Genomic DNA, 14,733 nt, shown 5'->3' with positions numbered 1-14,733 from the left:
TTAAAAAGAAAGTATTATAAGCCTACTATCCGAATATGCACTGATACAGAATCAATATACGTGTACTGCCGTTAACTGTATTGCAAGCATTATAAGTTGTTCTAATCTAAAAAAATGCAGGGGTAGCCTATAACAGCACAAAATCTTCATCAACGGGTAAAAGGCTTCTTACATATTATTTCTCACGGATAGAAATCGATAAGGTGTCTCCTCGTTTATTAAAAATGGGTCAGCAGTCTTTAGGTGTATAATTTCTTCGCATAATTACAAGATAGTGAAAAACCTTGCAAACTATCAAACCTTGCAAACTACCACTTACCATAGCTTTGAAAACTAAATTGAATAACTTACTTATTTGTCCCAGAAGGAACGCTGCAATAAAACTAAATTATAGTTTTGAAAGAACGTTACCGCACGCTTAATAAACAGACCAATTAAAATTAATCTTCAAAACTGCTACTAGTGCAAAATTTATCTCGTTGCTAAAATCCGACATCAAATTGTGACATGAAGGCAAAAGGACAAATCAATAATGGACAGGAGCTCGTCAATCTTTAACATAGCGTCTACATGTGCTTGGATTCCCCTGAACTATGGAAAACAAGTATAGATACTTTAAATACTTGCCCTCACGAATAAATCAGATTAAAATCTCTTCAGTAACCTGCCGTGCCTAATTTAAGCGATAACCGTTACTTATCAAGAAACTATGCTACGATCATTCAAACACTGCAGCTCTATTTATTGTGAACGCAGATTGCCTGCGTTACAGTGAGAACTGAATCTGTTTCAAAGGTCAATAACTGTCGAATATAACCAATAGTTATCGTGGAGTTTTTAAATAAACCAATCAAAACGTTTCATAATCAGACGCACGTGTCAGAAATTATATTGTCGAAGTACGAGACGTGTCTTGGGACGCACAGTGTTTTTCTAGACGCCGTATGGAAATATTTCAACGGTTATTTTTCTGACATTAGTAGAGTGTGGCAGGTGGTAAAAATCGGAATGAAAGTAAATTGGCAATTCTTTCGCTGATTGCCCGTGCTATTGTCTTAAAAAGGTCGAAAACCAAACTTTGCAAATGTCTGGCGTTAACATCAGAAATGAGCTTGGTCCGTATAAAGCCACAAAACTCGTAAGTAGCATCGTCATTTTGCAGCGTTTTTATGCAAATGTTACCAACCTAAGTAGTTGCAAAGCTTGTCGCCGCCTTTGTTGCGTAGTTCTTGCATATTGAACTATGTTTTTTTTATTGGAAATTGTTATATGTAGTTTTATAGAAACTTAATTTGATTGATTTCATTAGTGATTCAAGTTTCAATTTGCCAACATCTAATTCTTTAACTGTCATCCACTAAAACCAATATTTTTGAAGGCTAGGTAATTTGTAAATGAACAAATATAAACAAACGTATGTAGCTGAAGGATCTCGGCAACCTATTTTTTAAAATTGTATTGTGTGCGTTTTTAATTCTGCTGCAACTATCTTAAACCTGTTTTAGTCAGTCATGGCCCCCTGTAATGTTTTGACGGGTTTCACTGAAATATTCAGCCCATAGGCTAGTGTTTAACTAACATCTACTAAACTTACCTAATAGCCAGTTATAGAATTTTATAGAATAAGTTGTTGGATATTATATTTTGATACATAACAGTAACTGTAAACCTGGCAAAATTAACTGGTGCACATAATTCTGTAGTCTAATTACTAGCCAAACATTGGTTTTGTTATGCCATTTACTCCTAGTCCATTTACTACTAGTTAAGAAAATTTCATTCGATTTTTTTTTACAATGTAACATGGTGGAAGTTAGTAGGTTAGTTCATCTCATGTGCTATTGGTTAACTAAAACATAATCTTAAGACACGCACAGATTCCTTATGCTGACCCATTGAGGTTTGCTTGAACAACAACTGGGTGTATGTGATCAGCGATCATTGGAGTCTATGAATATCTGTAACTTGGAATTACTCTTGACACGCCACTTGTGATTGCTAGCAATCAACATTGTAGATACTTAGTTGATTGTGAGAAATTTACGAATGAATCCAATAGCTGCATTATGAGCATATATATGTGTATCTGAATCCGTGTAAAAAACTATTTTAATTGTCTTTCAATTGCAAAATCTACATAAATAGAAAGAAAACTCCATATATTACAGATAAATTGTAAATATGGTGCATATTATAGTGGAATGACATCACACGAATCTTCAGGACTCGGATGCCAATCGGTCGTCATTGGAGGCAACTTCGAGCGTATGATGACTGCTTTGTTGCATCAGAAGCTGTTGATTGGTTATTTGAATTCCTGCAGCACCACCATGATGCCGAGTTAACCAGGTAAGTCTGCAATCAGTTGTTTGACACCATCTTGCATTTGATAATGTTATAATCGGGATAGCTAAAAATCTTTGATTTGCAATGACATACTACTCACCAAATTTGCAATTTAAAACAAATCAAGTATTCCCACAGAAGTTGCTGTGTTTTGAGATACTATGTCTAAGTTGTTATGGCTGAATGCTTGGCATTGGCCGGGTAGTAAAAAAGTTTTTTCACAGAAAACTTACTTTTATTTAAAAAATATACATTTACCATTCTAACTTTTAAACATCGTAACATGAGAAAAGTGTTTTGTGCAGTTCAAATAAATTAGGAAAAAAAATAAAACAGCTGTAAAGGAGCTCAAATGTGAACTAATTATTACTAATACAAACAATTGATTCGAACTGAGGAAACAAAATAAAAATGGTGAGTTTATTGAATTAATAATAACAATTGGGTCGCGATCTCAGAAACTATGGTTAAGTCGCAAATCACGAAGTTGAGTTATCCAACTTTGAAGTTGCACTAACTGAATTTATAATATTGGTAACAATTTTTGCAACACGTGCGTCCAGACCAATCAAAGAGTGATATTTCCAAATCTGAAGTCAGTTTAGCCAATAGAAGTCTTCAACCATCGGAAAAACCCCCTTTAAGCCGTTGCTATGCTAAACAGGATGTACTAAAAAATGGTGTCCAATAAAAGTAATCGACTTGTTTTTGCTGGTTTTAAAAATAATTCTGACATTTTGGAGACTTGATGAGTACTTTGGTATTCCAACTGATGCCAAAAACAGTGAAAGTAAAGGGAATGATGATAATTTCTTAACAATTTTTATAAGATTATTATAATATTTAATTATAAAAATAATTATTCGATTTTCAATGATTATTATAATTACAAGATTTAATTACAAGAATTACTATACGAATTTACAAGATCAGAGTATATAGTGTCCAATGGTGTTCAATATGTTACTGTTAATATTTGTTTAAGGTGTTGCTGGTGATACTACAGCTGTGCCCAAAATCGCAATACTGCCGAGCCATTTTTAATATCTGCAAAATTAAGAATAAGTAGGCTAATACATTTTCTGATAGATATACAGCTAAAATATATATACAGCTATGACAGCCAGCTAAAATCTGTTTAGGTTTTTAATTTAGCACAAATTTTTGTATATAAATACAGAAATCTAGATAAATATCAAATCTTGATATTGGTTGCTATGAAGTTTTGAAATGTAAACAAAATAGTGCATTGGTTTTCGTTTCTCAAACTTTAATACCAGTTTTCTCAGAACCATGTTTTTGCACTGATGGTGAATGTGCATTCTGTTTTTTGACCATAAAATCTGCTGTAATTTAGCTAGAATCAAATTTTTTTTGCAAAATAACAGATTTTTTTCCTTCTGCTAATGTAGATAACTCCAAATCTCATACCTCCGACTTAACCATGGTTTCTGAGATCATGACCCAATTAGTGCATACAAATGTGTGTGTCTTATAAAGGTTACCATTGCAGCAGAAGCTATCCATAAAAACTTTGAATACAACGATACTGCTGCTTGTCGATAGTGGTACAAACCTAAAAATGAGATATCGGACTTTCATTGTCTGATACACTGACTGAACGGAGTGAGAATGTAGAGACCATTCCTACTCCAGACAGTACAATTATTCGGGTGAAAAGCATTTAGCTTTTACAGATTTACTGAAACCACAAAAATGAGTGTAACGGCACACTTGAAAATTACAAATTAAAAAATGGGTGATGGTAACAAACAAGCTTTTAAAAACAATTAAAAAAAATAACAAAGGCCAAAAGTAATATTACTGGATGGTAAGGATTAATAATGAAAAGGATATACAGAATGTGGTATGGAGTGATGGGAGTGATAAGAATGGTTTAGTCTGGCAGTTACGCCTGCTTGTTAGTAGACTTGCGAATTGTATGTCGTGAGTTCAAATCCAGTACAAAGGTGATTTTTCATCGCTAAAACATTATCGCCATAACTTCACAGATAAACACATAGTATCTATTGGAAAAGGTTTCAGGAATTCCATAGAAGTTGGTAGATTTATGCACAGTAATGTAAAGTGATCCTACAAAGACGTATTCCTCCATGGAAAATTGTTATGCTTGCTTTGTTGCTCGAAAAAATAAGAATTATAGAACTTGGTATCCGTTAGGTATTTCAGCAAAGACAGCATTTTATCTTATTATTTTTTCAAAGTGTAATTATGAGGCCTTCAATGCTTTTCTGTCGGTTTACTCAATGATACCAACTCGTGCTTAGTTTTGGGGAGATGACTTTCTTGTTGCATCTATTGATGCGTACCAGTTATTCGAAAAACATATATATAGCTTATTCTTTTCTTATTATTGAAAGTACCGTGGCAGTTTAGTACCCAGTGCAGTTGTTAGATTATTGGTCTACCATGCTATACGCCGCAAACTCAAGATAGGTTAGTACCTGGTGCAGTTGTTAGATTATTGGTCTACCATGCTATACACCGCAAACTCAAGATAGGTTAGTACCCGGTGCAGTTGTTAGATTATTGGTCTACCATGCTATACGCCACAAACTCAAGATAAGTTAGTACCCGGTGCAGTTGTTAGATTATTGGTCTACCATGCTATACACCGCAAACTCAAGATAGGTTAGTACCCGGTGCAGTTGTTAGATTATTGGTCTACCATGCTATACGCCACAAACTCAAAATAGGTTAGTACCCGGTGCAGTTGTTAGATTATTGGTCTACCAAGCTCTACGCCGCAAACTCAAGATAGGTTAGTACCCGGTGCAGTTGTTAGATTATTGGTCTACCATGCTATACGCCGCACACTCAAATCTTGTATAGGGCAATCCTTTTTCCCAACCTTTAACTATGGCTTCAGACGAGTGGACACGACTCTTATTATAGTAAATATTATGCTAAAGATTATGTTTTTAGAATAGAGATTTTTGTCACTCGTATGTACAGTAACCTCAGGTTTCTGCTAGACAGGTTTATAGGCAATTTGAAGGTATCACTTCTAGCGGAATGTTTTGAGAACATTTTGGAAAAATTTTAGACTAGTAATTTGTACCATGCTATGTACTTGTTTTACCATCCAATAAAATTCATCATTTTAAACCATAACTGTCACGAACAACTTTTATCGTATTTTCTAAGTAAATCAGACACGCTGATTCCGATTTTGTACTCAAAATAAAGATTAGTCCACTAACCTTCAAAGTCATTTAGGCTTTTTTAAAGCGTTTCAATATCCGTTTCAAAAACAACACAATCGGCATTACAAGCTCCGCCCATAAATATGTGACGAAACCTAGCTTTTTCAGAAACGAAAGTTGGGAATGTTTAGTCCGACTTAGAATAATAGAGATGGGTGTCTTAAAACCCATTATTATCTAAATCCAGCCTGTAAAATAGTTTCAGCTTTTTATGAAAGGGATATAAACTATTTAAAATTGCTCACAGCTTGTTACATGACGTTTAAATGGGCTGGACGCCGAGAAAAATGAGCTCAAAAAGCGCGGTTTTATCACGAGCTAGCATTGTTATTGCGCTTTTTAAATATGCAATGCTAAATAGCTTATCTACCTTTCAGAAAAGACTGATATTATTTTTAAGGCTGAATTTAGATATTAATGGATTTTAAAACACCCATATCTATTATTCTAAATCGGTCTAAACATCCCTACGTAACTTCTGTTCCTAAAAAGCTAGGTTACGTCAAGTATTTATGGGCGGAGCTTGTTATGCCGATCGTGTTGTTTTCGAGACCGATATTAAAACGCTATAAAAAGTTCTTCATTACTCTGAAAGTTACTGGCCTAATCTTTATTTTGATTACAAAATCGGAATCAGCATGTCTGATTTACCTAGTAAATATGATAAAAGTTGTTCGTGGCAGTTATGGTTTAATGGTGGCTTCCATTTCCTCTCCGAAGTTGAATATAAAATTTGCTAACATATTTGTTTGCGAAAAGAGGTGATGCTATGATATTGATACTCTATAATCTTTTTGGAGTCCTTTTTAAAATGACTAATCCTATCAACCCGAGACTATGAATTACTGACAATAACTACAAACCCTGTCCATATCGTGATACCATTTATGCGTGGGATTTATATAGCGGATTATGTGTGATTTTAAAATCCCCATTAACTTGTCTGTAGGCTGAATGTCTAACAGCTAATGAACAGCTGATTTACACACAGCCAGTCTCAAAACCATACAACACAGGTGTAAGTCTCAGTATTAATAGAGCACATGTTTCCTATAGTAGGTTTTAGGGCTAACTTACACTGCCGTTAAGTTTTCGCTTGAACTGAAAAATTACTGAAGCTTATAAGAATCATTCTAAAGCTGGGAATGTAGATGATTATCCGGTGTACATTGAGGTTAGGTATGGTATGACCTTACATATCAATACTAGCGGAATGCCCGATAATGCACGGGTATTAAAAATCATCTTGTAAACAATGACAGGTAATGTAGTTGCTTGCCACATGACATTAGCCTGGCAAATTTCCAATGGCTAATTTGAGTATGCTAGTAACCTATTGTTAAAGTTACTAACCAGAGCTGTGAGAGCAAGCATAAAATGGCGTTGCGCCGTTTGCAGAGCGGTATGCGTTTTTTCACCCACATAGCCACATACATCACCCAATAAATCTCGCGTAGCCTAATTGGTAAGGTATATGTCAGGCGAAGAGGAGGTTCCGAGATCAAATTCAGCATGAAACAGATATCTCATTCCTAAATTTTAATAGCTATAGCTATGAAAACCGACACACACACACATACGAACAAACTTTGAGATTTATATATATATATATATATATGACTTTATATACCTTGTATGACAACATTCTTTCTCATCTTTGTCGTTTTGTTTTCTTTCAACCTCAGGCAACAGGTTATCAAGCTGCTGCAAAAGTTTCACAGAAACAGGTACATAGAGGATGTCAAGGGAGATAAATACAATTCAGAAGAGTTTGATGAGAACAATAGACTGTTTAGGTAAGTAGGAGGGTTTCCTGTCAAGTTACAGACAATAGGATTGCTGTTTGAAAAGTTGAAAATGCCGTCTGTCTTGTTTCGGTCTCCCTAGTTGGATCACTGCAGGATATCAGTTTTGTGGTTTCCACATTGTGTGATAGACTATATACATGCTGCCTACGCTTCTTGTCTGCCTCCTATTATTTTAGTGAAATGTTGACTATCTTTTGCCTGACAGATGGTTTGCCTCAGTCTTGTAACTAGTAACTAGTGGGATATCATGATATCGTTTTGCTAGTCTATGAGCAGGTTTTGGGACTCATTTGAGTGAAGCTGTGTATTCCTTAACCATAAGCTTTATTCCTTTTTACGGTTTACTCAAGGTTATATATACATGTATACACTATAATATATAATATAAAGAGTACTTAGCTGTTAGTCAACTCATGATAAATATATTCGAGCAGATATATATCTGTTCTCGTCATGCAATCACTTGATGAGAGAAGATCTACATGTATATCTGTTTGAAACAAATTTGTAGTGAATTGACTAACAGATAGGTGTTCTTTATATTTGCACTATATTTATGCTACTCAAAAACTTTTGCTATTACCCAAGCAATGCTGGGAATTCATCTAGTGTATATACACTATATATGCCCTGTATGTCCTATATTTACGTATAGCACAGACTTACCATTGTATTTACATTATAATGTATATGATAGTAACTCTGTCTGTGTGACTTACATATATAAAGCCAAGCTTATTATTGACTGTATGAATATAAAAATGATTGTTAAGTTGCTTGGTTGGTAGAGGGTTCATTTAAAATCCATTCACTGATATTTAACTGATGTGTATCCACATTCATAAAATGTTTTAGTTATTTAGTAGTTGATGCATCAGTATAATTCTCACCTAAGATTAGAGTTGCCAATACCAGTTTTATCTGTGTGGCTATATAACATTAGAGCTATTGATGGCAAATATACATGTATTGCCGGTGCCTAGCGATATTCAGGTTTATTTATCTAAAGCGCTTCAACGTGGTTCCACTAAAGTATAGATGTTAACCAGTGTAATCAGAGGTTTTACTTGTAAGTTCATATCAAAATACATATTACCTTTGTGATGTTTGTTATCACAGATTTGTAGCCCTCTCACCCATCAAAACCCCTCAATGGCCTAAAGTGAAACCCGGGACTGCAACTATCCAGGGACTTGACAAACGTCTCTCTGACCTAAAAACTAATGACCTCTTCAAAGAACTTGAGCCTTCATCAGATGCCATGTCTGCTGATACCTCATCATCCGTTGGTAAGAGGAGTAACTCATGTCCGTCTAGCCGGTCATCTAGCTCAGAGGTGGGGAGTTCCTCCGACCGAGGGGCCACGGATGCTCTTTGGAAGGCTGTGGTGTTGGAAAGGTTGGTGGGTTAAAAATCTTTTGAACTGTTCTTCACTTTTAGAATATCATATTAGTGTTAGGTACTCTCTACACTCCCTATTCTAGATTGTTCTAGAGTGTCCTTCTGAAACAGTTTTATGCCAATGGGTTTTTTAATGCTAGTACACTATTTTTCTCACATGTATCCAATCCTTGTAACTTGGCATTGTTTGAACGATGAGTGTATCTTAGCCTGTGTGCATGCCACATCTAGCATTGGCCTGTGGACTTGCCATTCATAACCCTTAGCCTGTGTACCTGCCATAAATGGCATCTATAGTTTTAGGTTGTTGTTGTTTTAACAGCGCTTTTTCTGCAGTTGGCAGTTCATATCCCAGAACAGATTCATCTTTGGTCTCTATGTGTTTGATACACATAAAACATGTTTGAAACACATATTTGCGTTTGGCCTGAAAGAACCTTTAGCAAACACTGTATTTTCTTAGGCTGTTATCATCCTAGTGATGTATGATTTGGTATTAGGTTTTATGGTATCAGGTTTTCTTATTCTCTACTGTTCACATAGCATGAAAAAGAGAGATGTCTTGACTATTGATAAAGTGTTTGTAGTACGCATTTTGAAGCCAATACAGAGTGACATGGTTCTAGTTATCAAATGTAAATTCTAGCCTGTGTTCCTTTTGATATAAGGTGTAGTTTCTTATGCTCAACTTCATTTAAATAATGCTATTCTTATTAACTTTTCATGTATTATTCAGACTAGGCTATTCAAATAAAAAGTTACTTTCCAGTAACAATTTAACGAATAAAATTAGTTGTTTCCATGAAATTTTTATTTATTCAAAAAGATTTTCCGCTATTCTATTGATAGAGCTTTGCTAACACCATGTAAAGACCCAAACATCTGTTACGACTGTCTTTTGTACATGTATCTAAAAAACTCTCCATCCGCTAAAGTGCACTGCTTTTACAGGCTGCAGAATATCCTGTTCAACACGGACGAAGCTCGTTCTCTACACCAGAGGCTCGCTGCAATAAAGAGAAATCACATTAGACATAATATGACCATCGTGCATAAAAATGGCTATGTGACAGGCATCAGCAGGTCTGAGCTGCCTCCATCATGGCTAATCAGTGCCATGCGCTACCTCGCGAAATGTAGGTGCTGATGACCTACCTATGTAACTGCTCTTAAGCTAATGTATTCTTTTGCATTTGTTTGCACAGGACGATTTGCAAGTGTTTGGGCGATTGATAAGGGCTGATCTATTGTATCCCATCTGAATGCTTGACATTCCATACATAAACACACTGCTGGCATGCTTGCATTTATAGTATGGGCCATAGAGGAACTGTTGGGCTGCTGGATTTTTGTTTTTATAACGGATCATGTTGTTTCATTTATTCCATTGACTGAGAGTACGCATACTAGAAAGTGGTGAAACTGCTTCGCTGAGTGGTTAAATGTGTTCATAGTGTCAAAATGGGTTGGTTCTTCAACTCCTTGGAAAAATGGTTAAAAATAGAGGTTTGCTTGTACAGGTAATCCTCAGGTACAGGTAATCCTCAGGTACAGGTAATCCGCAGGTACAGGTAATCCGCAGGTACAGGTAATCCTCAGGTACAGATAACGAAATATTCGGTTAATGATAACCCAAATATTCTATTATTTCAAATTTTGTGTAATTCCGATAGTGCAGTGGCTGCACAGTGAGACAGCATACCGCTGCGTATGTACAAGAAATTGGCTTTGGCGATGCAGCCGCCTTCTCCCCATCTCTCGTTCAGTATCTTCCCGTGTTAGTCATATACTTTCTACGGTTGTATCTGTATGTAGTGTTCGTTTGCAAGTTCAATACTCTTATATCCGCTCACAATATGGCTGAGAAAATGAAATTGATACTTTGTACTAAATATAGGTATTATGCTGCGCTGCGTAATAAAAGGAGAAATAATAGAAAGTAAAAAATACTGTATGTAGGTAGTACACTACTGTACGTATAGTCGAATGATGACGAAATGGTTAGGTCCATTCACTTCTGATATTCTAGTTTAGCCTAGGTTTCTAAAATCTTTAAATTTATGCCTAAAATATTAAACAAGCCTTTACTATACTACCAAAACAGTAAATATGGTTTTAATGTATGAAAGAGGAAAGATTGAAAGTTACCATATTGGCGAATGATGACGAAATGGTTAGGTCCATTCACTTCTGATATTCTAGTTTAGCCTAGGTTTCTAAAATCTTTAAATTTATGCCTAAAATATTAAACAAGCCTTTACTATACTACCAAAACAGTAAATATGGTTTTAATGTATGAAAGAGGAAAGATTGAAAGTTACCATATTGGCGAATGATGACGAAATGGTTAGGTCCATTCACTTCTGATATTCTAGTTTAGCCTAGGTTTCTAAAATCTTTAAATTTATGCCTAAAATATTAAACAAGCCTTTACTATACTACCAAAACAGTAAATATGGTTTTAATGTATGAAAGAGGAAAGATTGAAAGTTACCATATTGGCGAATGATGACGAAATGGTTAGGTCCATTCACTTCTGATATTCTAGTTTAGCCTAGGTTTCTAAAATCTTTAAATTTATGCCTAAAATATTAAACAAGCCTTTACTATACTACCAAAACAGTAAATATGGTTTTAATGTATGAAAGAGGAAAGATTGAAAGTTACCATATCGGCGAATGATGACGAAATGGTTAGGTCCATTCACTTCTGATATTCTAGTTTAGCCTAGGTTTCTAAAATCTTTAAATTTATGCCTAAAATATTAAACAAGCCTTTACTATACTACCAAAACAGTAAATATGGTTTTAATGTATGAAAGAGGAAAGATTGAAAGTTACCATATCGGCGAATGATGACGAAATGGTTAGGTCCATTCACTTCTGATATTCTAGTTTAGCCTAGGTTTCTAAAATCTTTAAATTTATGCCTAAAATATTAAACAAGCCTTTACTATACTACCAAAACAGTAAATATGGTTTTAATGTATGAAAGAGGAAAGATTGAAAGTTACCATATTGGCGAATGATGACGAAATGGTTAGGTCCATTCACTTCTGATATTCTAGTTTAGCCTAGGTTTCTAAAATCTTTAAATTTATGCCTAAAATATTAAACAAGCCTTTACTATACTACCAAAACAGTAAATATGGTTTTAATGTATGAAAGAGGAAAGATTGAAAGTTACCATATTGGCGAATGATGACGAAATGGTTAGGTCCATTCACTTCTGATATTCTAGTTTAGCCTAGGTTTCTAAAATCTTTAAATTTATGCCTAAAATATTAAACAAGCCTTTACTATACTACCAAAACAGTAAATATGGTTTTAATGTATGAAAGAGGAAAGATTGAAAGTTACCATATTGGCGAATGATGACGAAAGGGTCTACCTTAGTTAATGATTAAGTCATTTATTGACGGGTTTTTGGAAGGAGTTGGAGTCGTTAAACAAGGACTACGTGTCTGAGAATATTTTTCACATCCAACTTCAAATATTTTATTTCTAACCAGTATGTGATGTTGATTTATGGAGAGCTAATTTTGGTGTTTGGTTTTACCATACATTATTTGGTATGAATTAAACAGGCTTGATTTATAGCAAACATACAAACAATGGGTATAAAATTATTTGAGAATTTAAGGCAAATCAAAAATCGGTCAGTGCGCTGAACGATTAATTTAGAATTTAAAATTGATTTAGCTATTCGAATTAGTGTATTATTTCTGATATGATAATGACTGTGTGATGTACGATTTTATTACACTTTTGGCGGTAGAAACGTTATGAGGGCATACAAATTTTATGTAGTGAGATTTAGTGTTCGATTTTTTTACCACCACTATAAAAGCTAGGTGAACATGCTCATTGCTTCATTGCATCTCTGGAATTGTGTTACCACTTAACTTTGCTCATCTGATGCTAGCCATAGATCGGTAATGTTGTTGGTGTGTGAGCTGCTCTCTCTCTCTCTCTCTCTCTCTCTCTCTCTCTCTCTCTCTCTCTCTCTCTCTCTCTCTCTCTCTCTCTCTCTCTCTCTCTCTCTCTCTCTCTCTCTCTCTCTCTCTCTCTCTCTCTCTCTCTCTCTCTCTCTCTCTCTCTCTCTCTCTCTCTCTCTCTCTCTCTCTCTCTACATAGAACAGCAAATAAACTAAACAACTTTTTATTTCATTCGTTGCACAAAACGCTTTACGGATATCTGTTGCATGTCTTCAGGGCCTAACGAGGAGGAGGAGTCGTCGTTCCCGGAATATGCTGGATTTGAGAAGGATGTGCTCGTCATGATAAAGGATTACTTTGAATCTCTGAGACACCCGCTGACTACCTACACCCTCTACCCCATACTTGTTCAGGCTTATCGTACGTTCAGAGTTCTTATCATGCAGTTATTTGGTCATCTTTACGCAGAAGTAGAAAGGAAGAGAAATAAGAGACGGTGTGAGAGAGTAACTGAAAAACTAGATGAGAAAGTGTGAAAGTGGAGAGAGAGAGAATGAGGGAGAGAGAGTGAGAGAGAGAGGGAGAGAGGGAGAGTAAGTGAGGAGAAAGAGTGAGAGAGAAGCTATGTGAGTTGTTCTAGACCAATTGGTTTTTACTTGAAGCCAACTGCTCTTTTAGACCTACTAGACAAGACTCGACCATCACCTATTGATAGGGAAGTAAACAGGGTATTGCAGGTATCAGATACAACTCCAAGGAAATACTCCGCCCATGGCCAGCCCAGGACCTCTTACCGTAAGTCTCTATTTTTGTATAATAGAATTTATTTGACTAGTATACCAGTTGCATTCAGGAATTTATGCGTGCGTATTGTGCCTAGGGATGACCTCTATATAGTGGCTGATCGCGACCATTTAGAAATCTCGTAGTCTCGACCCGAGATGTTCATAATCTCGGGTTGAGAATTTACCAAGGAAGGGTGGGGTTTAATCCGGAAGTGTAAAGGTTTAGTTGGTGAGAAATTGAGTCAGTAATCTTTTTGTTTAACAAAATAAACATGCATTTTTTAAGGCAAATCTTTTATTGAAAATATGAGATGTTTTCTGTTGCCTTCCTCTTCACAATCAATGCCTCACGAGACGGTAACATAACTAGTTGCAGTGAAGTGAAGTAGAATCTTCTCAAGCTCTCAGAATGGTAACAAAGTGGACAACTGTTTTAATGTGCATTTTATTTGTTCAGATCATAATCGTAATGAGTCAATATTTTATGTAATACCGCGTTACAAAAGTGCAATCATATTGCAATTATTAATGTAGGATATTTATCATATATAGACGAATACGGAAGAATTATCGGTGTATTTTTGAGAAGAATTTTTTCCGTTTCGTGAGCATGTTACCATTTCTTCTTAAAATGAAAAAAACTACAATAAACAGCTATGTGAATACGTTATGTTATTTTGATGAAAGATCTCATATTTTTAATTAAAGATTTGTCTTAAAAAATGCATGTTTTATTTTGTTAAACAAAACAAAAAGATTACTGACTCAATTTCTCACCAACTAAACCTAAACTCCTCAACTAAACAGCCCACCCTTCCTCGCTAAATTCTCGACCCGTGATTATGAACATCTCGGGTCACGATCAGACACCATACTTTTATTTTCAAAGTATTTTGAGTTATTGACAACCACCAACAAGGAATAATTGATGCTCATCAAGTCTTCATATCTTGTTCATACAAGCCAAAAGTCCTGAATATTCTGTTAGCTTTTATGAAAGCATGGCCTTGAATTCAACATACACCAACTTAGTGATTTTTGTTAAGAGGTGCTCCTTTTCCTGGTTAACATCTTTCCAAGTATTGCAATGAAAATTATACGGAGAAAAGTTATAGTGAATATGCAGTTCCAGAGGAGGAACATTTGCTATGATATTACTGTTTTAGTCTAATCACAGGTGAGCTTATCTAGTCTAGTGGTCTAGAGTGTCCGTGCATTGACTAACATT

At 35.3% G+C, this 14,733-nt stretch overlaps 1 protein-coding gene across 1 annotated transcript in view; it reads left to right on the top strand.

Moving 5' to 3' along the window:
• Window positions 1-1,076: 1,076 nt before the first annotated feature.
• Window positions 1,077-14,733, top strand: part of LOC137386300 (DEP domain-containing protein 1A-like) — a 30,540-nt gene continuing 16,883 nt past the window's right edge. The window contains exons 1-7 of the mRNA XM_068072829.1: window positions 1,077-1,138; window positions 2,198-2,349; window positions 7,259-7,369; window positions 8,501-8,779; window positions 9,734-9,918; window positions 12,997-13,140; window positions 13,399-13,515. Coding sequence (XP_067928930.1) covers window positions 1,085-1,138; window positions 2,198-2,349; window positions 7,259-7,369; window positions 8,501-8,779; window positions 9,734-9,918; window positions 12,997-13,140; window positions 13,399-13,515 — 1,042 coding nt within the window. The 5' untranslated portion in view covers window positions 1,077-1,084. The remainder of the gene's footprint in view (window positions 1,139-2,197; window positions 2,350-7,258; window positions 7,370-8,500; window positions 8,780-9,733; window positions 9,919-12,996; window positions 13,141-13,398; window positions 13,516-14,733) is intronic.

Source organism: Watersipora subatra, chromosome 1 (assembly GCF_963576615.1).
Source record: "Watersipora subatra chromosome 1, tzWatSuba1.1, whole genome shotgun sequence".
NCBI lineage: Eukaryota > Metazoa > Bryozoa > Gymnolaemata > Cheilostomatida > Watersiporidae > Watersipora > Watersipora subatra.
The sequence above is the reverse complement of the archived record's forward strand: the minus strand, read 5'-3'. Positions and strand labels throughout refer to the sequence as shown.